The 27,498-nt window shown below is 40.3% G+C and overlaps 1 protein-coding gene across 1 annotated transcript in view; it reads right to left on the bottom strand.

The window, feature by feature from the left end:
- The window catches only part of LOC124003462 (vesicle-associated membrane protein-associated protein B-like), a 30,802-nt gene extending 3,506 nt beyond the window's left edge, over positions 1-27,296 (bottom strand). Inside the window, exons 1-5 of the mRNA XM_046311739.1 lie at positions 26,998-27,296; positions 19,991-20,143; positions 2,389-2,492; positions 1,349-1,429; positions 305-487 (exon numbers count right to left, since the gene is read on the bottom strand). Coding sequence (XP_046167695.1) covers positions 305-487; positions 1,349-1,429; positions 2,389-2,492; positions 19,991-20,143; positions 26,998-27,055 — 579 coding nt within the window. The 5' untranslated portion in view covers positions 27,056-27,296. The remainder of the gene's footprint in view (positions 1-304; positions 488-1,348; positions 1,430-2,388; positions 2,493-19,990; positions 20,144-26,997) is intronic.
- Between the last annotated feature and the right edge of the window lie 202 nt (positions 27,297-27,498).

The raw sequence follows: 27,498 nt of genomic DNA on the forward strand, positions 1-27,498 counted from the left end.
AATCTGGGCCCTGGGACGGGAGCTGCCAAGAGCCATTCCGCCTCTGGCACTACTTAAAAGGGGAGGTGGCGGGCGCCGGGAAGTGGGCTGCTTCAGTCAGACTCGTCGCCTTTCCTCTTTAAAGAGGCAATCTGGGATTGATTCATACATTTTCTACTCTTAAATTATTGATACATAGCCATTGATTGAGTCATTGCATCCATATCCCGGTCAGTGAATTTGATAGGGGTTACATATCCAGCCACATCCCAAATGGCAACCTTTTCCCTACAAAGGGGGGCATTTGGGACACAGAATTATTTACCCTGATCTGTTTATTCTCTTCCCGTAGCCGCTGTGCCTCCATCTGCAACCTCTTACACTCCTCCATGATCTTCTTCACCTCGCCATCGTCCAGGGTGGAGCTCATGGACTTCATGGACAGTGTGGATGACTCCGACTTGAGCAGGTTGGACGACATCATCTTGTTGGCGTCCAAGTCATGATGCTGTGGGTGGAGGGGTAGGAGGGTTTAGGTTTATTTGAACATCTCGGTACATATGCAGAAACATACTTAAAATGTGATGTCATACAATTGGGAAAATGCATTTGGTAACTTCTTCAGCTGCAGGCCCGGCTGGTAGTGATTGCAGTCATGACGTACACACGCACAGGGAGGCAGGTGCACACACGCGCACATAGAGGGAGCACCCACACCCACAATCCCCAAATAAATCCACCCGGGGAGCTTCCAAAATGAGATACATGGCTGGGAGCAGCAACGTTGTGCCACATAGTTTGGAGTGAAAATGGTAACCGGCTTTTGTATCTCGCTGTTCATAATTCACAAAAAACAACAACAGCCCAAGCACATTTTCCCCTTCATTTTGTTTACGGGGATTACATTTTCTGCTCATCCTGGGAGGAAATGATCTCCTAAGAGCCGAGTGTGGTTTGCAGAGTAATCAGAACAATAATAAACTGTGTGTGACAAGTGAGTGGCCCAGGGAACTATGGCTATGGCTGGGGCTTGGCAAGGGGAGCTCTGCCTCTTCTCCACGGCACATTGTCCCGATGACAGGCCGACAGGGATTTTCTCCACCCGACCTAATCACCAGTTGTACAGGCGTGTAATGGCTGAGATGGAGAGAAAAATAAGTGTGTGTGAGAGGCGGAAGAGGAAAGAGAGGATGACAGAAGGAGATGAGAACAGAGAGGAGCACTGAAAGAGGGAAGGAGAAAAGAGGGCGAAGCAATAAAGAGAGAGACCGAGGGAGGGAGATCGGAAGACAAAGAGAGACAAGTACATATAGAAACACTGCAAGAGAGAAGACAGAGAGGGCGAGGTGAGAGAGACTATGGGACCCACCGTTTTCTCGTTCTCCGCTGGAAGCTCAAAGACACACCTCAGCTTGGAGTCCATCAGCTCCTCTGGCTTTGCCTCCTTCCACTGCAGACAGACATGGTGGAGAGAGACAGAGAGAAAATCGGGGTTAGAGTAGGGAAGAGGTACAGCTGGGCCTGAGGTAGTGCCTGAAAAAGCATCTCCCCGTCTGCACCAACTGCCATATCCACAGGCCACAAAGAAGAGAAACATGGAGGGAGAGACCACAGCCAAGACTTGTCAGCAATGGCAAGGGAAACCACACTAGACAGTGGTTTACCGGCAGTGAGATTTGTTTCCCATTGTCCTCCTCCACTTGTGTGAAGTGTTTATCTAACCTTTCTGTTCTGTCACAATCAAGAGGGCTTGACAAAAGCGTCGGCTTGATTTCAGGCTCGGCGGTGTCTAGTTTCTCACCATTCCTGTGTGTGTTTCTTAATCGCAATATGAAACCAAATTCTCAAGAGTCCTGTCACTGCAGAGAAAGCCCACAAGAGATTGATTAGGCCTACTACTGCATGCAAACAAGACTGAAAGACAGACAGATATTGTGTGAGAGAGAACAAGACCACACACAAAGCAGTGACAGTGGATATTGCATGCACTGTTTGTATGGTTTGTTGCTAGGTCTGGCCAAATGAAACTAGTTCAGACAGGACAAATCGTTAGGTAAGGGAGAGGAATGGTAAAAATAAAAAAAATCTCACTTAAAAGGAATGTTTCCAGGCTGTGGGCCTAGGGTCACTGATCCACTATCAATTCTTTGTCCTTATCTTCCTCAGGGCGTGACCTTAGAACCTAGATATCAGCCTAGGCCCTATGGGATGTGTGTGTGTGTCAGGTATGCACAATATATCAGTCATATTGGTAGAAAATGATCAGGTATGGATGATATCAACCATAAGAGCATACGTGGTCAGGTAAATATCTGTTATTATTATCAGCCCAGATTTTCATATTAGTGCATCTCTTCTCTAATATGTGTGTGTGTGCGTTTGTGAGGACGGGTGATGGGACACACTCACCACTCCCTCCATGTCCGTCATTTCGGGGGGAGCCAACATGGACTGCACCATGAACTTGTGTTTGCTTTTCTCATTGGGATCGTAGTCGAAAGGCTGCAGCATCACTGGAATACAGGGCACAGCAGAAATAAACAAATACATTAACACAATTGTGTTCATTAGGTACCAAATGGAAGAAAACAGACAAAAAGGGAGGGACTGCCTGGACCTATCCATTAAACACATATTTTTTCTAGAATTTGAAAACTTTTTCCTATGGTGTGCCCTAATGAACACAACCTTCTGTAGGTCTATGAGAATTCGGGCAACAGAACACCACTTTAGCTGAGTAGTGCGCATGTATGGAGCGATTTCAGTGCCAACATAAATATTGTATTAAGATATTGAATTTGTAATGCACAAATTGAATTCATAAATGTTGCATTCAGTTTTAAAATTCAATTTAATATTTAAATTCTGAATTTATATATTCAGTTTCAATATTCTATTGTCTGTGTATCTAGTTTACAAACGATCATTTTAAAACACTGACAGTCGGTGCCGTTTAAGATGAGGGATTTTTTTTCTTATTTCTAATACAGCAAATTGGATGACTATCATTCATATTCAATCCACCCAGCTCAATGTAACGTCGATAGGTTACATGATACTTGACTCTAATTTGCCCTATACACATCATTAGGTTGCTACAATCTAGCCTACAAATGAAAGTTCATAACAAACAGCTCGAGTGCAAAAAATTGGAGTCATCAAGGTGACAATGACACATTCAATACCGCCTTGCACACTATTGCCTGCATATAGCTGATCTGGGGTGTAATCATTAGTCCAAACAGTTGCAAAAACTAAAACAAGTTTTTATTTAATTTTTGTAAGTTTCTATTCAACAAATTCAGATAGGTTCCTCACCGTTTGCTTACATTGACGAAGCGTTTTGCAACAGAATCGGGGGAATGAATACACTCGCACACAGTTCACTTTCGTAAGAGCCACAATACAACAGCATCATCACTTTAGCTCTTTGTATAATTCCTTCCCGCATCTACACGATCTCCTCCTCTCACTTTTTCCCTTCACTTGTGGACTTCAGTGCACGACACAACAGCTGTCTGTGACCAGGAACAAAAACCTCTCCAAGCCAAACTTTCATTCCATAACTGCTACACACCTACATTATTTTATGCAGTGCTAGCTAGCTGTAGCTTATGTTTTCAGTACTAGATTCATTCTCTGATCCTTTGATTGGAAGGACTAGATGTCAGTTCATACTGCAAGAGCTCTGATAGGTTGGATGACGTCCTACGGAAGTCTATGGCAGGGGGTGAGAACTGAGCTTCTTAGGTATTGTATTGAAGTCAATGTACCCAAAGGAGGAGAGAAAATAGCTGTCCTACGGCTATACCATGGTGCTACCCGAGAGAGTGCTGTTGAGCTACTATAGACCATTGCAAAACAGTGCATTTTAGTCAGTTATTTGGTGGCATGAATATACAGTTGAAGTCAGAATGCCAAATGCCAGAATGCCAGTCGGAATGCCAAATGCCAAATGCATTTAACCTGTTTTGGAGACTGTTTTTTGTTTGTTTTGTTGTTTGTTTTTGTTTTTGAATTTCGGATGACTGACATGCCCAAAGTAAACTGCCTGTTACTCAGTCCCAGAAGCTAGGATATGCATATACTTGGTAGCATTGGATAGAAAACACTCTGAAAAAAATTGTCTGAGTATAACAGAACTAATATGACATGCGAAAACCTATTTATTTCTATATTAATTTAAGCATTACTTTTCATTTTTGAAGATGAAAAGCATTTGAGATAGTAATGTATTAATATTTATCTTAAAAATATCAGCTATGACATAACCAATGAATATATAGCACAACTTTGGACTTCAACCCCTACATTTTTACAGAGTGAGTTACTCTTCTCCTCCGGCTATGGCCATGCAGTGCTGCTCGCAAAAGTGATTGCTGTCCTCGTTATGAAATTATTAACTGTATCCTGTATATTTAAAAAAAATACTATATACACTGATTGTTTAAAGCAAGCAAAACTACCAAAACAATTGCTGATTGTGAACCTGAACAAAGAAAAATCTAATTTATGCTAAGCTATGATCATACATTTAAGTCATCATCAGGTAGTTTATAGCCATATAAGAGTTGGGCCTCAACAGTGCATTTGATAACAACCTAGCAGAAAAATTGGTTGTCACTCAACTAAATAAAGCCTAATATTGCACAAGCCATTTTACACGCATTTGAATGCTTAAGGTGACACGCAGATATTCCTGATCAGGAATACACCCACCTCTCTTTGGTCAGCAAGCAAAGCAGCACATAGAGCACAGTTTGACTAGGCTACTGATATTGCCTAGGGTTATTCGACATGCAAAATGACTTGTAGATCAATGACTGTCAACGCAGTTACATACTTAGTTCGACACTGAAGGAGGGGACACATCAGTTGTCACAAAGATTACTTATTTTCAGATCAATAAAAATAAAGTATAGTAGCAAAAAATATTCTTTGTCCTTTACATGAACTTCCTGAATATATCCCTATAAGCTTTAGCTAATATTCTTATAGGGGGGCAAATGGCGTGTTTTGTGACACTCCCTTCTAACGTGTCCTGCGCTGCCTGTGATCATTATAAAGGGGAACAGAAGGCACATGTTCCAGAGTCTTAGCTTTTAGGAATAGCTTATAGGCAAAACAGTTTAAATGCTAGAGCTAAATTCATAGGATGAAAATAGATGTAACATGCCACATTTGCTTCAGACCTCAAAGAGTGTATGATTCTATCTGTTCTCCTCTACTTTTCCTGGTTGGCAAAGTACCAGGATGTCTCTGGTTTTGAATCTGAATTTAGAGCACTGTATTTTAGAACTGAATCTGAACGCATTAAACGGAAGTTTAATATATGAAACTTATATCAACTTTAAATTATAGTTTGTAAACTTGATACACAGACATTAAATGCAATATCTACCATGTTGAAACAGAATATATCAATGAATTTGATTCAAAACTGAAATGTAATATTAATTCAATTCAGTTTCAAATCATATGAAATACAAGTTTTATTCAAAGATTCAATTTGTGCATTACATTTTCAAAAATATTACATTCAAATGTAAATCAAAATTATTGGTCACATACAAATGATTAGCAGATGCGAGTGTAGCCAAATGCTTTTAAATTCAATACCCTAATACAAATTCTAAATTATGGAATTTAAAAAAAAATGCTGTTGGCACGGAAATATGCATGTAGGACTTCATATTATTATTAATACATTACTTTATCCCTTTCCAGACCACAGCAAGGTTGTCTATAACATTGTTGTCTCTGGCTTTCATTAACCTGTAGTTAACCTGTAAGATAACAGCTATTTTTGTTGACTCATGAATACATTATTTTTCTGAATCAGGGCAGGCCTGTACACAACATGATTGGTGGGGGATAATAAAACAAATACCATTCAAAATGTGCATGTTCAAAGTCAATGTACAGTGGGGAGAACAAGTACACTGCTCAAAAAAATAAAGGGAACACTTAAACAACACAATGTAACTCCAAGTCAATCACACTTCTGTGAAATCAAACTGTCCACTTAGGAAGCAACACTGATTGACAATACATTTCACATGCTGTTGTGCAAATGGAATAGACAACAGGTGGAAATTATAGGCAATTAGCAAGACACCCCGAATAAAGGAGTGGTTCTGCAGGTGGTGACAACAGATCACTTCTCAGTTCCTATGCTTCCTGGCTGATGTTTTGGTCACTTTTGAATTATGGCGGTGCTTTCACTCTAGTGGTAGCATGAGACGGAGTCTACAACCCACACAAGTGGCTCAGGTAGTGCAGCTCATCCAGGATGGTACATCAATGCGAGCTGTGGCAAGAAGGTTTGTTGTGTCTGTCAGCGTAGTGTCCAGAGCATGGAGGCGCTACCAGGAGACAGGCCAGTACATCAGGAGACGTGGAGGAGGCCGTAGGAGGGCAACAACCCAGCAGCAGGACCGCTACCTCCGCCTTTGTGCAAGGAAGAGCAGGAGGAGCACTGCAAGAGCCCTGCAAAAATGACCTCCAGCAGGCCACAAATGTGCATGTGTCTGCTCAAATGGTCAGAAACAGACTCCATGAAGGTGGTATGAGGTCCCAACGTCCACAGGTGGGGGTTGTGCTTACAGCCCAACACCGTGCAGGATGTTTGGCATTTGCCAGAGAACACCAAGATTGGCAAATTCGCCACTGGCGCCCTGTACTCTTCACAGATGAAAGCAGGTTCACACTGAGCACATGTGACAGACGTGAAAGTCTGGAGACGCCGTGGAGAACGTTCTGCTGCCTGCAACATCCTCCAGCATGACCGGTTTGGCGGTGGGTCAGTCATGGTGTGGGGTGGCATTTCTTCGGGGGGCCGCACAGCCCTCCATGTGCTCGCCAGAGGTAGCCTGACAGCCATTAGGTACCGAGATGAGATCCTCAGACCCCTTGTGAGACCATATGCTGGTGCGGTTGGCCCTGGGTTCCTCCTAATGCAAGACAATGCTAGACCTCATGGCTGGAGTGTGTCAGCAGTTCCTGCAAGAGGAAGGCATTGATGCTATGGACTGGCCCACCCTTCCCCCGACCCGAATCCAATTGAGCACATCTGGAACATCATGTCTCGCTCCATCCACCAACACCACAGACTGTCCAGGACTTGGCGGATGCTTTAGTCCAGGTCTGGGAGGAGATCCCTCAGGAGACCATCCGCCACCTCATCAGGAGCATGCCCAGGCGTTGTAGGGAGGTCATACAGGCACGTGGAGGCCACACACACTACGGAGCCTCATTTTGACTTGTTTTAAGGACATTACATCTAAGTTGGATCAGCCTGTAGTGTGGTTTCCACTTTAATTTTGAGTGTGACTCCAAATCCAGACCTCCATGGGTTGATACATTTGATTTACATTGATAATTTTTTTGTGATTTTGTTGTCAGCACATTCAACTATGTAAAGTAAAAAATATTTAATAAAAATATTTCATTCATTCAGATCTAGGATGTGTTATTTTAGTGTTCCCTTTATTTTTTTGAGCAGTGTATTTGAAACACTGCCGATTTTGCAGGTTTTCCTACTTGCAAATTATGTAGAGCAAATTAATTACTTTAAAATCATACAATGTGATTTTCTGGATTTTTGTTTTAGATTCCGTCTCTCACAGTTGAAGTGTACCTATGATAAAAATTACAGACCTCTACAATCTTTGTAAGTAGAAAAACCTGCAAAATCGTCAGTGTATCAAATACTTGTTCTCCCCACTGTATGTTAATGAAATGTTGGCAATTCATGAAATCACTCTTCAGCACATTTCCCTAATTCGATGTTCCAGTTGAAGTGCTCGGATTAGAAGGAGATTAAGTATGAAGTATTTTAAGTATTAAATGCCCATATATTAGGTACTTATTGGCCATGGGTATGTCCCAAATGGCACCCTATTCATTTTATAGTGCACCACTTTTTCCTATAGGGGCTCTGGTCAAAAGTAGTGCAATATAAAACGGGAATAAGGTGCCATATTGGACACAACATGTTCATCTTACCATGACTGCAAAACATTGATGGATGTACAGAACACACCCCTGGGAGCAATATTTCTAACAGCTTAGTTGTTTTTCTTTGTAGCGTTACATATTGGCCTAACAAAAAACAGGTTTGAGTCTGAATATTCTTTAACCCATCATCTCGTCACATCCTCCAATGGAGTGTTATTTCATGTCATTCCAATGACCAAAATATATTTTCAAGCTCCTTCAATGATTTACAATGATGTCTTCCTTAGGTCGGCGTCTCAACTGCTCTTGCAGAGAATAAAATGGGTATTGATGGGTAAATATTTTTCTCCTATTCATTACTCTTAAGAGAAGCGTGTTCGGATTCAAAGGGCTGCGCATTTAACATCAATGCAGACTGTGTGCGTGATTTCGGGGGGATAACTTTCATTAATAACAAGTTACCTTTTAATTACAAAGTCAGTGCTCGCGCTCTCAGATGTGGCTATTAGGACGGGTCTGATATATATATATATATGGCACATGCAATTCTTCCCGAAGTATGAAAAACCTCAAGCGAGTTCAATATCGCAAACCAGAAACAGACAGAGCGTCCTGTTGCTGTCAGCCCTAATTTGCGCCGCCATCCAACTTGGGTTCAAAGGGACAATATTCGAGAACGGAGGGAAAGAAAGCGTGCAAATTCTTTGAGGTGCATTGAATAACCTAAAATAAGTCCCAACTGTCAAATAAGATTTTAAAAACTCACTCTTTGAACTACAGAATTAAACTGGTACTGACAGAGCTCCTTTTAATCCTGTGCTACAGTGGGGCAATAAAATGTATTTAGTCAGCCACCAATTGTGCAAGTTCTCCCACTTAAAAAGACAAGAGGCCTGTAATTTTCACCATGGGTACACTTCAACTATGACAGACAAAATGAGAGAAAAAAAATCCAGAAAAATCACATTGTAGGATTTTTAATTTATTTATTTGCGTGGGGCGGCATGATCCAAAACCATGATCATAATAACAATAATACCCCACAACAGATTTCTTTACTGTGCTTTTACTTTCAATATATATATTATTCTTTCCCAGTGTTGAGTGCATCCCCAAATAATAATTACATTGGCATAAGAGACTGAGAAGCACAATAAATTAACCCTAATCATTCTCATGCTTTGTTCACTAACATTATATAAAGTAATTATATTCCTTCATCTCTCTCTTTGAACAGAATCACATCCATCCCCTCTGAAAAGTTTGATACGTTGTGTAACTTATATTTAACGGAATCTATTTATCAAGAAATGAATTACTTGTGAGTTCATCAATAGTTAATGAATTCAAATGTTTTGCTATTTTCCTCAACAACATTGATGCCCTGAATTTAGCAGGCGCAATTGACAGATCAGTTGGAAAAGGTTGTGATGGGCTACTTTCTGCACACACAATGGTCAGTAACACAATCACTAGTTAACGACATATGGTTGAGGATATTACTAGTTTAACTAGCTTGTCCTGAATTGAAAATAATCAATGCGGTGCCTGTTAATTTATCATCGAATCACAGCCTTCTTCGCCAAACGGGTGATGATTTAACAAGCGCATTCGAGAAAAAAGCACTGTCGTTGCACCAATGTACCTAACCATAAACATCAATGCCTTTCTTAAAATCAATAGACAAGTGTATTTTTTAAACCTGCATATTTAGTTAACAGAAATTCATGTTAGCAGGTAATATTAACTAGGGAAATTGTGTCACTTCTCTTGCATTCTGTGCAAGTAGAGTCAGGGTAAATGCAGCAGTTTGGGCCGCCTGGCTCATTGCGAACTGTGTGAAGACCATTTCTTCCTAACAAAGACCGTAATTAATTTGCCAGAATTTTACATAATTATGACATAACATTGAAGGTTGTGCAATGTAACAGCAATATTTAGATTTATGGATGTCACACGTTCAATAAAATATGGAACGGTTCCGTATTTCACTGAAAGAATAAAAACATTTTGTTTTCAAAATGATAGGTCATTAATATGGTCAAATCCAGAAACTAAGGCTCATATTTCTGTGTTTAATATATATAATTAAGTCTATGATTTGATATAGCAGTCTGACAGCGGTGGTAGGCAGCAGCAGGCTCGTAAGCATTCATTCAAACCGCACTTTCCTGCGTTTGCCAGCAGCTCTTCGCAATGCTTGAAGCACAGCTCTGTTTATGACTTCAAGCCTATCAACTCCCAAGATTAGTATTGCCAGCCTATAGTGCCTATAAGAACATCCAATAGTCAAAGGAATATGAAATACAAATGGTATAGAGAGAAATAGTCCTATAATAACTACAACCTAAAACTTCTTAACTGGGAATATTGAAGACTCATGTTAAAAGGAACCTCCAGCTTTCATATGTTCTCATGTTCTGACCAAGAAACTTAAACATTAGCTGTTTTACATGGCACATATTGTAATTTTACTTCCAACACTGTGTTTCTGCATTATTTAAACCAAATTGAACATGTTTCATTATTTGAGACTAAATTGAATTTTATTTATGTATTATATTAAAGTTAAAATAAAAGTGCTCATTCAGTTTTGTTGTAATTGTCATTATTACAAAAATATATATATTGGTATCAGCATTTTTGGTCCGCCAATAAATCGGTATCAGCATTAGCATTGAAAAATCATAATCGGTTGACCTCTAGTTACAAGTTAAACAACTTTGAAAGCAGAATTACTTTCCCATTGTTCCTCAAATGCAGTGCATGATAAACAATTTTCTAGAGACTAGTTTTATCTAAAGTTATATATATATATATATATAAAATCATTTTCTATACTATTTGTTACATAGGACTGAATCCACGTGGTGGGTCACACATTAGCAACTAATGCTAATTTTTGAATCTTTACATCATCCCTCTTTCCCGCTAATTGCATTTTAGAATACTCATACGTATAGCTTACTGCCGTGTGCACATTGCTGCACTTTTAATATGAATAAATAGTTTATCAACATTTTAAGCTAAACGTTCTGATCTGTTGCATCAGCCTCATTGCTTTGAAACTTTTTTTGATGTACAATGGTTATATGAATTTGGAATCTATTGTCCCACAACTGTCCCAAACTCTGTTTTGAAATGTATTTTATTATTATATTTGTTTTATTGAATATTAAAACGTACAATCTACCTGCAGTGAAGCCGCTCAACATTTACATTACATTGAGTCATCTAGCAAACACTCCCATTCAGAGCGAGTGTGTGTGTGTGTGTATGCACATACAAGCATTTGCACAGCATCAGCCTCAGACTAACAGGCATTGGATATAACAGCGTTTCCCATCAGTGTCATTCAAAACATGTTAATTTAAAAAAATAATTGGTGGGGGGGTATATTGACTTTGTATTTTATCTTTGACTGGCATTCTATCCCCCACCCAGCAACTCCACTCCCACTCGTCTCCAGTTCCACATCCACAGTTGTTTGACATATGTATTTCTTGCACAGAATGGTAAAAACTTTTTACTATGGGGATAGTAGATTTTGGAAAAGTACCTGTTCTAACATCTTCAACGTGTGCCTTGTAATTCGATAAGAATATGCACCGGTGCATCCACGATATGTACTTCGGCGCTGTGATAAGGACCTGATTACGTGACTGGTATTGGCTAATAAGAATTGAGATATCTGAGAGAGCCATGCGAGTGAAAAGTGATTCGGAGCAAGGCGACTGGCAGCTTGGAATTCTAATAATGAAATTCAACCCAAGGGCACAATGGTCACTTTGGCCGCAAGGTATAGATTTTTTTTTTGGGGGGGGGGGGGGGATTACGGCCACACAATTGAAGGCTTGGTGTAGACTACATTTGTGTCGTATTCTCTATGGTAAAATACCACTATATTTTGTAAAGTGGTTCCTTGCATCATACAATGATGAAAAAAATGACTTAGTCACGAACGCTCAGTCACATGTATTTATTTTCATAGCTATAGCAGACAATATTTGTGTGCTTTGTTTTAATTTTTGCCATGGAATAAATATTGAGATAGATTAATACAGGGCTGTGACGATACACGATACATTTCACAGACTCAGTATCTCAAAACCATATCAAATAAATTGTTTGTAAAATAGTTGCTGTTGAGCTAAAAAATGGAAAGTTGAGAATGGAAAAGTATACAAGGGCTGGAAATTGCTAGGGACTTCATGATATTGTCACGATACTTAGCCGCCAATACAATGTATTGCGATTCTCACGATTCTATTTGTATTGCGATTTGATGTTCCAAACATATTGCTCACTGTCTGCTGCAGAAGGACAAGAGAGCGCATGATCAGTCATGCAAATAACATGCGTAAAATGTATGCATGCCGCAAAATGTATGCGAGGCGCAAATCATCAAATGTATGCACGCATGAGTGTGGAAAAAAATGTTGGCTCACCATTTAAAAAAAAGATGCAGAACATGCTATAGGATGAAAAATGCCATTGTTTTAGCGCAGGTACAGCTAGCTAATGCTGCCTAGAAAAAAAAAATGTTGATATGTGACCCTTTTCAGTAAACTAGGCATATGTTGGGTGCTTGACTGGTGTTGTTAGTACAGAATGCTCGGATCAACGCTTAAAGAGATGGGTGGGGCTGAAGCTTAAGAGGGTGGGATCGATGCTGAATGGTTGTAGACAAAGGGCTCTCCAGTAGTAGTACCAAAACATTCAAAGGCCAAGTTTTTCAACTTCCAAAGCAAAATGACTTCCCCAAAAATGTATGATATACCATTTTGCAGCTCTGAGTCTCTACTTTTATCCAATGTATAAAAAAAATAATAATAATTGTAGCAATTTTTGCTTAATAACACCGATTTGAGCCGGTCGGTCACATATATATAACTATTGATCCCCCATCACTAAAGTACACCTACAACAACCTGAGAAAATCCTCTATCCAACTGGATTTAAAAAAATGTTATACAACTCAGGACACTTTTTTCTACCCAGGCACTTTTTTGGAGTGTAAAGAAGAGAGAGTGGTTCGCTTGACAAAGTAGCAGGCCCCAGTGAAACGGGTACAGTGTCAGGTAAGCAGACACTTAGAACTGAGACCTCTAGAGGGCGTAGTTCTTCTTGACATTGTGTATTTCCTCTAGGTATCAATGCAATCAGCCCAGCCGTTAATACACTCGTGTCCCCTGGGGACCGGATTGTACATAAAACATCCTATCTAAGTCACTCTGGATAAGAGCGGCTGCTAAAGTCTTCCTTAAGTAGATTTAAAGAAGGGCCACAAAAAAATTTACAAAAATGCATACCGTCTTAATAAAACAATGTTCCACCACCATGATATGGGGTTAGCTACTTCTGGACGTTGTGTACAGCAGGGGTAAACAGACTGGTGGAAAGTGATTGGTTGAACACTGTACATAACACAGTAGCCACCCTGGCATGGTGGTGGAAATTGTGTTTTATTAAGGAAAGCCATTAAAAGCTAGGAGAAAACCGATGCCTTTGCAGCCTGAATGGATTATGTTTTATGTAGTCGGTGGTTGCGGGGGGTTAGGAGTGTATTGCTGGCTATGCTATTTGCTTTGGGACCAGATGACCAAAGACCAGGCAACGTATACTTTACTGAACTTTGGGGCTAGCAGACACTTTCATTACAGGAATCATGAGGATAATGTACTTTACTGTTTGACCAAATCGGCAGGTATCCTAGTGGTTAGAGCGTTGGGCCAGTAACCGAAATGTTGCTGGATCGAATCCCCAAGCTGACAAGGTAAAAATCTGTCATTCTGCCCCTGAGCAAGGCAGTTAAACCCACTGTTCCCTGGGCGCCAAAGACGTGGATGTCGATTATGGCAGCCCCCTGCACCTCTGATTCAGAGGGGTTAAATGCACGCAGTTGTACAACTGACTAGGTAAAACCACTTTCCCAAATCATGGTTTTAGCCTCCTAAAAAAAAGGACGTTTTGAGGGAGTCGCAAAATGTGACTAAATGGTCGCAGCCTGGAGCCCCGAATAAAAAAAATAAGTAATATGCGCAACTCTTTAAAACCTGTTAATCCTACCCCCTACTTTTTCGAACATTCTGTTAAAAATCGCGCAACATTTCAGCGCCCTGCTACTCATGCCAGGAATATAGTATATGCATATGATTAGTATGTGTGGATAGAAAACTCAGACGTTTCTAAAACTGGTTAAAATCACGGCTGTGACTATAACAGAACGTGCATTTCATCGAAAAGCGCAGGAAAATCTGATCACTGAAAATGGGAAAATATATCCATGCGCGACTTGAACCCATTGATAAAGGTGAACCACATTTAATGGGGCTGAGGTTGCAATACCTACAGCTTCCACACGTTGTCTAGAGTCTTGTCATTTGCCTAGGCTTTGTTTCTTGGTCAAACAGACGCAAGGCAACGCATTTCTTCCAGTCTCCGACCGGATATTTTGGTTGAGAATTACCCGGACATTATTTCCAGACGGACAGCTAAAGAATATACTTCACTTCGTGATCAATTTGATCGCTTATTAACGTTTAATAATACCTAAAGTTGCATTACAAAAGTATTTCGAAGTGTTTTGTGAAAGTTTATCGTCGACTTTTTTAATTTAAAAAAATGACGTTACGTTATAAGACGCTATTTTTTTCCCGTTTATCACACAGTCTTCATAGATCGATATCTAGGCCATATATGGACCGATTTAATCGAAAAAAAGACCCAATAGTGATTATGGGACATCTAGGAGTGCCAACAGAGAAGATGGTCAAAGGTAATGAATGTTTTATATTTTATTTGTGCGGTTTGTGTAGCGACGACTATGCTAATTATTTTGTTTACGTCCCCTGCGGGTCTTTAGGGGTGTTACATGCTATCAGATAATAGCTTCTCATGCTTTCGCCGAAAAGCATTTTAAAAATCTGTTGCCTGGATTCACAACGAGTGTAGCTTTAATTCAATACCCTGCATGTGTATTTTAATGAATGTTTGAGTTTTAACTAGTACTATTAGCATTTAGCATAGCGCATTTGCATTTCCAGATGTCTAGATGGGACGCCTGCGTGCCAGGTAGGAGCAAGAGGTTAATGCTTCCCAGAGGTTTATTGAGACAAGCGTCTCAATAAACTGTGCATCTCAAAAAAACGCTCGGGAGTTGTGGATACATCTTGTGACTTGAAAGAAGAAATATCATACAAATGGAGTAAGATGATTCATTAAGCAACTTTATCACCCTTGATACGGATATACACCTTGATGAGGAGACTATTTAGAGCATGCTGTCATTATTGGATCACACAACAATAATATGGAACAATAACATGAAGGAAAAAGTTGTTTATGGCCAGCCATAATGACAGGAATTGCAATATAAGAATGTTTAAGTAAGCTTACTGTAGAATGCTGGGTTTAAAAGGCCTTTGAGACAATTAAGACCTATGGTTTTGGCACACAACATTTGTTGACACAAGGGCCCCTTCTCTGATTGAGACATCCATGCTACATAGTTTCCCATCCAACGCAGCACAATACAAATCAAGTTGAGCACTTCTGTGGTGTGCGTTTTAACAAACGTTTTGCGGGGGTCACACTTCAAAAGCTCCATGTGGATCACCAACTAAGCTTGTAAATGACACTTTAGGGATTTTAGGTATCCTGTGGCAAAGTGTTTCCTTTCAGTCTAGCCAAAGTGGATTTCCACATTGCCTTTTGTGCTGCGCTGTTACAATTATAGGGAAAAGCCTCTGTCAGGGTACTGTGACTGTCTGAATGGGGGTTGTTTGTTGCCCACTACTGATCCCCTTGCTGACTTGCAGTCCGACTGGTAAAAAATATGTTGTGGCAGCAAATAGCCGTGTTAATGAAGCCAGGAAGGCTCTGGGTAGAGTTGTCTCCCTCAAAGAACGGCACCGGGGTGAGAACACAGCTGTTGGCCCAGGGAGAAATAGAGACGGCCATACCGCTAGCCAACAGAAAGCACTGCAATGAGATGTTCTGTCTGCATAAATGTTCTGCAGAACTGCCTGGATTCTCAACTGATTTCAATATTATTATTTTTTACTGAGAATCACTTGTATTAAAATTGGAATAAATCTTTGATTCCAAGTAGTGCAGGGATGTCAAACTAATTTTGCCGTGGGGGCCACATTCAGTCTTCACCTAGGTGAAGGATGGGCAATTATGATGGTGGGGGCCACAAGAAATCTGAACACATCACGAGGGGCCACAGTGGCAATGGTCAGCATACCCACTAGGGCTGTCCCCCCCAAAAAAAAAACATTGTAGACCGAGAGTCATCTGTTAAATATGTATTTTTCCCTATATAGACATATGTAGGCTAATGAGCTTGTCTGATGCTTTAAGCACACTGTGATTAAATAATTAAACATGACTCAAGGAGGGAGCCAGAGATCAAGATAGGTTTTTACCTTCTGGTTAGGCTGTTTCTCCAAATATTCTGCCGTTAAGCTCCTGAAGTTGCCGATAATAGGCTACTCCAGGGGTCGGCAACCTTTTCCATTTGGAGGGCCAATTTATCTTACCATATCTACCGATCTGCGTGCCAGTTGTGATTGTCTTAACTTTTTGTGGAACAGTTTCATTCAGTTTAAAATAAAGTATTCGTATCTCAAAATAAATGTGGTTAATCAAAATTCTAAAAGTAACTTCTATTGACATTGCCAATTATGCAAAAATATTCTCGCCCCAGTGAGCTCCAGACAGACAAAGCTGTAGGATATTTGCGCAAGGGATAGGCCCATTTTATAATGTTTCCACCAGATCAAAGCATGACATTTTTCCCCTTTCACACTGAATGGTTATCTAAAAAAGAGCTGTAAAGATTTTTGGATGGATGTAAAAATAAAAATAAATAAAAACTTTTTACTTGCTTATTTTACTTTTAAATTGTACAGTATAAAACAATCCGAATGGAGAACGAACCATTGAGATCACTTAGAATGTATGTGTTGCCACCCCAGGGTCACGCACTACTCATAAAAGAGCATTTAGAACTTTTATTATTCAAAAACATAAAAATACCATCATACCGTAGTTTAGGCTCCGGATTACTAGTTAAGGCGACTACATTGTCCCTATACTCATCATGAGGTTGGTACAACCTAGCTTATGAATTAAAGTTTACAACGTAGGTGCACAGGTCGAGAGAAAATGTAAAAATCAAGGTAACAGTGACACATCCAAAACCGCCTTGCACTCTTGCCTGCATCTAGCTGATCTAGGGTGTAATAATTAGTCCAACAGTTGCAAATGAGAGTTTCTATTGGACAAATTCAGGTATGTTTATCCCCATTTTGTTCAGTTTTCTTCCGTTTAAGAAACGATTTAACAGAATCCGTGGAATGAATACACCCCTGACCACATGCAAATGCAGTTCACTCTCATAGCAGCCACATACAAACAGCATGATCATTTTTGGTCGTTGTATAATTCCAACTCGCATCCATGCACTCTCCTCCTCTCCTTCACCTTTTCCCTTCGCTTGTGGACTTCAGTGCACAACACATCCGCTGTCTGTGACTGGGAGATAAAACCTTTTCAAGCCACACCATATCATAACCGCTACACACAGCTAATATGGTGATGACAATGTAGGCTAACGTCATAGTCAACATAGCTACTAGAACTAACGCATTAGTAAACTACAATCATGGAGTACATGTGTACTTAGCAGTTACCAAAAGCTTACATTGACTTGGAAGAGTTCCAGTGTTGGATAGCCATAGCCAACATAGCATCACTCTCCGTTTGAGCCAGGTGTTTGAGTAGGCTAAACTAGTTAGCTGCATTCGCTAGCTAAGTGAAAACTATATATGTATATATAATATATATATTATATATAGTTTTCACTTAGCTATACATTTTATATACATTTTATATACATTTTTTTATATACATTTTATATATATATAAAATGGCCCCAAAACTATATCACTGCTCTAGAGGAGATCTGCATGGAGGAATGGGCCAAAATACCAGCAACAGTGTGTGAAAACCTTGAGAAGACTTACAGAAAACGTTTGACCTCTGTCATTGCCAACAAAGGGTATATAACAAAGTATTGAGATAAACTTTTGTTATTGACCAAATACTTATTTTCCACCATAATTTGCAAATAAATTCATTTTTCTCATTTTGTCTGTCATAGTTGAAGTGTACTACCTATGATGACAATTACAGGCCTCTCATCTTTTTAGGTGGGAGAACTTGCACAATTGGTGGCTGACTAAATACTTTTTTGCCCCACTGTTATTCAGTAATTCCTCAAAAAAATTGCACTGTTTTTATCAACAGCAGAAGACTGATAGATAACTGAGAACCGCAGCGAACATAAGGAGATTTTTACTTTTTATTTGCGCCAACAAAGAAAAAGGGAAATAATATTGTCAAAGTAATGGATTATTTAAATTGAAAAACTCAGGGATGCAAACTGGTGAGGGCCCAAAAAGGTGACACTTGTTTTTGCACTGAAACATGCAAAAACATCCCTATTAGGGGAAATGCAGGTTAACTAATTAAACAACAAAGAATATGATCTACATGATCAGTCTGTGTGTAAAATAAAAAGTGGTTACTGTGAACCTAACTAAAAATGTAAGTATTGAGAAAAAACAATACACTCATATTGCAGTTAGCCATGACAGCCTTTATAATAGAACACTGGTTCTATTATAAAAGGCTGTCTTAATTAAAGTAGAACGTCGATCAAGTGCACAAGGCTACCTGTGTGCAAAAATAACGTTCACCGAGTAAAAAAATAGTATATTCCCCCCTCACTCTCTCACACACGTTACTGTCAAGTTCAACACAACAAAAGCAATACACTTCACATTATTACATTTAACACTTTCTGCCTGTGGACATCTGTTCTACAATGTGCCAGCAGAGCCAGATACCCTTTGTTGGCATAATTGATCTCTTTCAGGCAGAGAGTACACCTGGCATACCCCTTTTTATCCACTGTTTTGAAAAGTGAGAAAGATGGAAAGTGGTGGTGTTCCTTTCACCTCAATAGTGGCATCCAGCTTAAGCCAGGCCCAGCTCCAGCAACACTTGATCCCTGAATCCACTTGTTTAATAAGCAACACCTAATTTTCCCCTAATTCTCTCATTCTGAAAATGAACCACATATCGTAGAGGGAAACCATAAGTTCACAGATAGTAGTTAGTTTGTTAGCTAATTAATATTTCAGATTGCCAGGGTCCAGTAAGCAACTAATTCATTATAATTTGAGGAACGGCAAGGAGTCGTATACCAAAGTTACTAACGTTAACTCATTGATGTTGTATGTAAGCTAACGTTAGCTGTCTGCCTTTATTAGCCAGCTTACTTTCACACCATAAACTCAATTATTTTATCAGTTAAGTTGGCTAATATTGCTCAACATTTCTCTGGCTAGCTAATGGAGAATTCGATCCAGCTTGCAAGATACTTAATTTTAATTTTACCTTTATTTAACTAGGCAAGTCAGTTAAGAACAAATTCTTATTTTCAATGACGGCCTAGGAACAGTGGGTTAACTGCCAGTTCAGGGGCAGAACGACAGATTTGAACCTTGTCAGCTCGGGGGTTTGAACTTGCAACCTTCCAGTTACTAGTCCAACGCTCTAACCACTAGGCTACTCTGCCGACCCACAATACTTGTTCCACCACACTTTCTCCCTCACATCAAACTTTCCAAATGCCAGTTGTTTTTCAGTTACAGCTCATGAAGTACGCTTCATCACCTTTTCACCCCCGTCTCCGTGGTCATGCTTCTCACCTACCTCTTCATTATTGTTCAGGGGACGTGCTGCTGCAACTGGGAAACTGCCTTTCCACTCTCTGCGGTCTTTCCAGAGCACACACTGATACTCTTACTAGAAAATTGGTTCTCTCTTCAGTCGGGTGCTGCATTCTGTTATGTAAACAATTGGCTGAGCCTTGGATATAGCCATTAGTGATCCAAAGCCCCCATTGCACAATTCCTTCAACCAGGATTTATGAAAAACCTGGGAACTTTGGTTAAGTTTACGTAATTTTGCGTACCTGAGACGTTGATTGAGGTGCCGGCGTCGATGACACCGCTATTTGGCCGGACGCAGTACCGGCGCGGGGCTGTCGTCTTGACTTTGAAGCACACATTCCTGTCTGTGGGGTTGGAGAGCTTTAAGGTTGTGTTGACCACATCTGAGAAGGGACCTGTGGTGGGAGAAGAAGGTTTTATCAAATATAAATAAAAACTTTACAGAGGTAGGCTTATACACTGACAGAGAAAATATTGGAGACTATCTTAAAAGGTAGATTCAGTAATAGTATTTTACCATTTTAAAACAACACAATATATATCTGACAAGACTGCCACTAGCGGATTTTACCAATATGGGCATGCCTCATTCTTTGCTTTGAGACACTGAGGGGCAATGAGGGCACAAGGCTATCGCATTCTATAACATCTGGATTCATGGGTGGTAACAATGACAGAAAAAGAAGAGTATGAAATTGCCACAAGCAGACAGACTACTGCATGTGAAAGATGCAAACTGCAGAGAATACATGATGGGCTAATCAAATGAATAGGGTTACTGAATCAGCACATCAAAGGCATAATTTTTTTTTTTTTTTAAATCGCTGGATCGCCATTGAGGAAGGGGGGAGTTTGAAGAGAGAAAGGGAAGTAACAATACAAAAATCATGATTAAAGAGATTCACATTACGCAATGGTAGAAGAACACATCTTAAGGACAACAAGTCTGAATACTAGTCTTTCTAAACAAAATAATAGCAGGCCTACTTTTGAGTTATAATGGCCTATGCTTTTCACTGGGGACATCAATGAACTGTGTTAATGACCCACATCCCGACAATGACAGCTTCACTGAAATGGCAGTAGTCCTAATCATCATCAAACTATTATCTGGGGCTATGCTTCTACTAATTCTCACTCTCTTGGAGGACCTGAGCCCTAGGACCATGCCTCAGGACTACCTGGCCCTGTTGCACCCTCGACAACCACTGCGATTATTATTATTTGACCCTGCTCGTCATTTATGAACATTTGGACATCTTGGCCATGTTCTGTTATAATCTCCACCCGGCACAGCCAGAAGAGGACTGGCCACCCCTCATAGCCTGGTTCTTCTCTAGGTTTCTTCCTAAGGTCTGGCCTTTCTAGGGGGGTTTTCCTAGCCACTGTGCTTCAACACCTGCATTGCTTGCTGTTTGGGGTTTTAGGCTGGGTTTCTGTACAGCACTTTGTGACATCAGCTGATGTAAGGGCTTTATAAATAAATTTGATTGATTCACACGTTTGAGGTGTATGGATCTTGACACATTAGGCCAGAAGCGCACACCAAATTGCAACCCCAGCCTTTTGTCATTGCCTGAATAATAATACAGTAACCTCACTCTACTAACCTCACTAATATCAGTCAATAACAACCATTCTTGCTACTGTCAAAAACGTTCAAAGAGAAAGCACAGACTGTGTCACGTCAAAGATATCTCCCCTCAATTTTAATAAGTAGAGCAGCTGATGCTATTAAGGCCATGACTAGCCTAATTAGAAAGCAGTTTTCATGCCAACCACATCCTTGGGTCCTTCGTCTAGAGTTCCATTAATTCCTCGGCGGTAGCGAACAATGATAAATCAATATCCAAGTCCTCTTAAAAAAGAAAAAAAAATCAACAAGAGTAATACAAGAGCAGCTTTTTTAACTTCAAGAAAGGATTAGCTATCAGTGGTATCATGTCTAATAGCTCTCGTGCTACAGAACAATAAAACATGGACCTAGGCATACTAGGTTCACCTCACAAAAACAGTGAAATCTAAGATAATGCCTAGGATCTTGTAGAGAAATAACATCAGTGGCATCTTGAAAGAAGGCACTGGTGCCAAGGCGACAGAAATGTGGCCTTTTTAATTTATTAGGCCCATCAAAAATAAAAGTTGCTTAAACCGTATAGTCTAAAACATGTAGCCTGGGCCCCTATCTTAAGAAAAGTCGGCTATGGAGGAGAATTAGGAAGGACGTAGCTGGTTGTAACGGTAACCCAACCAGATGCAGTGAAAATAGATCAAAATAATTTGGTATATTGTAACAGCTTTATTTCATTTGGTCAAAACTATGTGGAATACTTTGAGTCGCTGAGGAATCCAACTACCTTCAATTTGTTTCTAATAATCTCTAATAGTCTACAAATAGCCTGGACAAGGTAGGCTAATGGCTGTCCTTGAAGAACAAGAGGATAGTTGAGGCACCAGGGGCGTAGGAAGGAACACTACTAGCCTCAAGCCACTACATCCAACCAGATATTTTCTCTACTTAGCCATCTCTGTCAAATCCCTCTGCAGAGACAGACTTCAAGTTCACACCCAGCTTGATCAAGTACCTCACAGAGAACGCTAGCCTACAGGAATGCCAACACTAAGTCAAATCTGATTTCAAAATGATATTGCACCACCCGAGTTGTTTCACTGAAGAGTGACCTTCCATTGTAATTCCACGTGCCTGTTGTGGAATTGCTCAATATCAAACCACTTTTGTTTTACAACTCTGAATCATGATGGTTGCATTAAGTGGGTGAACTCACAAGCCAGACCACAAAATGATATCCTCAACAGAATGACTCAGGTCAGCTACACTTTTGTTTCTGTGAAACCAGTTTGATAGGAAGCAAAAGCCTTCGGAAAGCACTTGGCCATATGACATTGAGCAACATACAGCTGTACAGGATTTAACTCCTCAACTGGATTTACAAACTAGCCTTAAAACATTCCACAGGACCTCGGAGTACACTTTGCTCTAAAAGGAAGAACATGAAAGATTCGAGGAATGATAAATTATCTGAGTCTGAAAGACTCCATTTCAGGCTACCAAAATAAAACACACCTGCCTTCTAGCTGGTATAGAGGAGGAAGGCCATGAATTTGAGGGAAAGATGGATGCATTGTGAATGGAAATGTGGAAGTGAGCTGCCTCAGTCGGAATTAGCACATACACTAAGATTCTACAACTTCCCGAAAGTGCCTTGGGATACTTTCCAACTGGCAGTGACAAAAATAGCGTTCTGAAGGACATATATTTGATGCTGCTATGTTGTCTGAATGGTGTGTTTTAAGGGAGAGCAAGACTGTTTGGTACCTTGAATGTGCAGTTCCAAATTTACATTTTTACAGATTAAGTTGATTTACAGTACCGGGCAAATAATTTAGAACACCTACTCATTCAAGGGTTTTTCTTTATTTTTATTTTTACTATTTTCTACATTGTAGAATAATAGTGAAGACATAAAAACTATGAAATAACACATATGGAATCATGTAGTAACCAAAAAAGTGTGAAATCAAAATATATTTTATATTTAACATTTTTCAAATAGCCACCCTTTGCGTTGATGGCAGCTTTGCAACACTCTTGGTATTCTCTCAACCAACTTCACCTGGAATGCTTTTCCAACAGTCTTGAAGGTGTTCCCACATATGCTGAGCACTTGTTGGCTGCTTTTCCTTCACTCTGCGGTCTGACTCATCCCAAACCATCTCAATTTGGTTGAGGTCTGGGTATTGTGGAGACCAGGCCATCTGATGCAGCACTCCATCATTCTACTTCTTGGTCAAATAGCCCTTACACAGCCTGGAGGTGTGTTGGGTCACTGTCCTGTTGAAAAACAAATGATAGTCCCACTAAGCGCAAACCAGATGGGATGTCGTATTGCTGCAGAATGCTGTGGTAGCCATGCTGGTTAAGTGTTCCTTGAATTCTAAATAAATCACATACATTGTCACCAGAAGAGTACCCCCACACCATAACAAACCCATGCTTTACGGTGGGAAATACACATGCAGAGATCATCCGTTCACCCACACCGCGTCTCACAAAGACATGGAGGCTGGAACCAAAAATCTCAAATTTGGACTCCAGACCAAAGGACACATTTCCACCGGTCTAATGTCCATCGCTCGTGATTCTTGGCACAAGCAAGTCTCTTCTTATTATTGGTGTCCTTTAGTGGTTTCTTTGCAGTAATTCGACCATGAAAGCCTGATTCACAGTCTCCTCTGAACAGTTGATGTTGAGATGTGTCTGTAACTTGAACTTCGTGGAGCATTAATTTGAGCTGCAATTTCTGAGGCTGGTAACTCTAATGAATTCCCTCTGCAGCAGAGGTAACTCTTGGTCTTCCATTCCTGTGGCAGACCTCATGAGAGCCAGTTTCATCATAGCGCTTTATGGTTTTTGCGACTGCACTTGAAGAAACTTTCAAAGTTCTTGACATTTTCCATATTGATTGACCTTCATGTCTTAAAGTAATGATGGACTGTTGTTTATCTTTGCTTATTTGAGCTGTTCTTGAAATAATATGGACTTGGTCTTTTACCCAACAGGGATATTGTCTGTATACCACCCTTACCTGTTAATTGAAATGCATTCCAGGTGACTATCTCATGAAGCTGGTTGAGAGAATGCCAAGAGTGTGCAAAGCTATCATCAAGGCAAAGAGTGGCTATTTGAAGAATCTCAAATATAAAATATATTTTATAACACTTGTTTGGTTATAACACTTGTTTGGTTATAACACTTGTTTGGTTACTACATGATTCCATATGTGTTATTTCATAGTTTTGATGTCTTCACTATTATTCTACAATGTAGAAAATAGTAAAAATAAAGAAAAACCCTTGAATGAGTAGGTGTTCTAAAACTTTTGACCGGTAGTGTTTAAAGATGCTCTAGCTCATTGGTGATCACTTGAGCCCAAAAGGACCACAGCAGAATTTGTTGTCACCAAAGGCCTACCTTTCAATGGGCAATTTTAGCCTAATATGCTAGGTGATTTGATTCTCTGTCCAGTCAGACTTTATAATGAATCACAATCAATTAAGTGTTACAGCGCAATGGAAACTGACATGCTTAAAAATATGCCATGTGTGGAGCATTTCATAAAAATAAACTGTGTGTAGGCCTAATATAGTTTACCTTAATACAGATCTATCACAAATAAATTGTAAATTCCCCCCTTCCATCTGCTCACTCTAATGTCCCGCTCCAGTTACAGCCATGGCCACTGCGCTGTCACTACTTTACCAATGTACTGTATGTCAGTGAATTATGATGTCTTCAAGACTGGAATTGAGCTCATCTGACTCTGGGTAAGTAGAACGGCTGCCTTCACTGCCAAAATCTTGTAATGTGGTTGTTATCAGCTGGGTGTGCAGGGCAGGAAACTGTCTCGTGAGTGCTGAGCAGCAGCCAAACGGAGCAGTTTCTATGGGTAACATTACTCACATGCAGAGCAGGGGACAGACAGACGAACAGCTAATGGAGGAAGTTATTTCTGATTTCTGCATGTAAAAATGAGCAAGGGTGATTTTTATCAAGATGGGACAGGAAAGTTCCTGGATTATAGAACTGTTGCGGGATCAGGATAGTACGGGAAAATTTGACAAGACGGGAATGAATTTTCACTCCCATGTCAACCTCCATCTCAGACGACTCACCCCACTAGGCTAGACATAGAAAATCACTACTAGTAGGCCTAATCAAAAATGCATAAATGAAAAGCTTAGTTCAGGTGTCTTGTAATGTTCTCAAAATATATTGAAAATCATTTCTTAGGCCCTGGGTTCCCAAACATCTTCATGTAGAGGACCCCTAAATAACAAAAAGAACAACAGGCTTATAGGAGACGCCTATGATTGTGAATTGCCTGACAGAAGTCTTGACTTTCTTGTGAATTAAATATTGGTATGAGTAAAACAAAAATTGTCACTTTGCCGAAGACCCTGAAACACCCTTACATACCTCCAGGGGCACCTGGACCCAAGTTTGGAATACTCCTGAACTGGCCTGTGTGGCTTTATATTTCCTTGAGGTTAGGCCAGCCTACTTCTTGTCATTAGCAATTATCTTAGTTGGCTCAGCTTGCAATGAGCCAAGACAAATAAGAACATACCCTCACAACAAGCAGGGCAGTTATAGCAATGGATTATTTTGGCTTGACATGTCTACCAAGGCCGTGGGGCATCTCAAACCTACCTAGGATAGGTTAAGTAATCCCTCTCACCCCACCCCCCCTAAGTTTTAGATGCACTATTGTTAAGTGACTGTCCCACTGGATGTCATAAGGTGAATGCACCAATGTGTAAGTCGCTCTGGATAAGAGCGTCTGCTAAATGACTTAAATGTAATGTAAATGTATGTAGAAAGACACTAATACAACATGTACAGATGAAAGGCTATTCATTATTTTGGATCTCAAAAATGACCTAAAATTAATTTGTGATAATGCTTCAGGAAACATACAGAAGCTCTTACTCAGTGGGTCAATACATGCATATGTACCTGGACACATTGTAATTCTTAGGATGCTCAGTACAAACTGTCCATATGGCACCCTGGGCCATATTGTGCTCCTTACCACACCTGGTCACCGATGAGAAAAACCTCCAGATATAAATGGTATTTCATACCTAGTTCCACCTGAAAGCTGGCAAGCCATTAGAATGACAGCTAGCGAATTAACAAGTTAGCTACTCGCTAGCTAGGACACAAACTACTGTTAGCATGCTATCATTATGCTTGAAAGTAGGGGCAATCAGCTGGCATTCATTGCTAGCTTGCTAGCTCAAAGGGCTACCTACACTGACATAATGTTGTCAGTCAAGCACGATAATAAAACGACTGACTGGCCTACTGGAACGCTATTGCACAATGCACGTGAAACATAATGCACCAACGTTAGCTAAGTAGTTAAAATACTAGGTCAACTAGACATTATTAATAGCGCCAAAGACCTGTCAGGGCGCTGCAGTTAGAACGTTAGTTAGCTTTTTTTCCAGCAGGCCTGCCTGGTCAAGGTAACGTAAACTGGCTAAAACGTTGGCTAGCTAGGGAACGCAAGTCAATGTTAATTCGAAATGATTATCCTCCTTAATTCACTATTAAGATTTTTACAAATGAAGGGAATGATGTCACCCCCCCCCCCTCATTACGCTGGGCCTGTTACTACCTCCCCCCTCCCTTCAGAGTTGGGCCCTCCCCTCAGTCTCTTACCTCGGAATTTCAGTTCGTGCTGTGGCTCCAAGAGCAGGACCTGATCTTGCCTGGCCATGTCCCAGCGGTTCCAAGGGGGTAGCTCAATGTAAATGGTTTCCGTAGATTACTCTGTTATGGTGATGTTAACTAGTGTTATGTTTAGAGTTAGTATTATGCTAATTAGTTACGATTATCCAGTCCCCCGGTCACCGCAATTAGACAGGGTGCTACTAGCGGCTGTTGTGATGATGATGATGATGATGATGATGCAGCAGGAAGGGAGTGAGAGTGAGAGAGGCTTCGTGCGACGTCACTGAACCTGCATAGCCACTCAATTGTAATGGCGTCTTTTTGTAGGCACCTAACTCCTTCGTGGTACGTTTGTCAAAGCCTATGGGAAAATGAATGGGTTATTTGGAGGGGTTTTGGGATAAACGCCAAAAAGTATGGTCTGTGGTAAACACAAGCTTAAGAGATCTAATACGTTTTGTTCTATGAGGTAAACTTCATCAACTAATG

The sequence above is a fragment of the Oncorhynchus gorbuscha genome, linkage group LG18 (genome assembly GCF_021184085.1).
Source record: "Oncorhynchus gorbuscha isolate QuinsamMale2020 ecotype Even-year linkage group LG18, OgorEven_v1.0, whole genome shotgun sequence".
NCBI classification, from domain to species: Eukaryota; Metazoa; Chordata; class Actinopteri; order Salmoniformes; family Salmonidae; genus Oncorhynchus; species Oncorhynchus gorbuscha.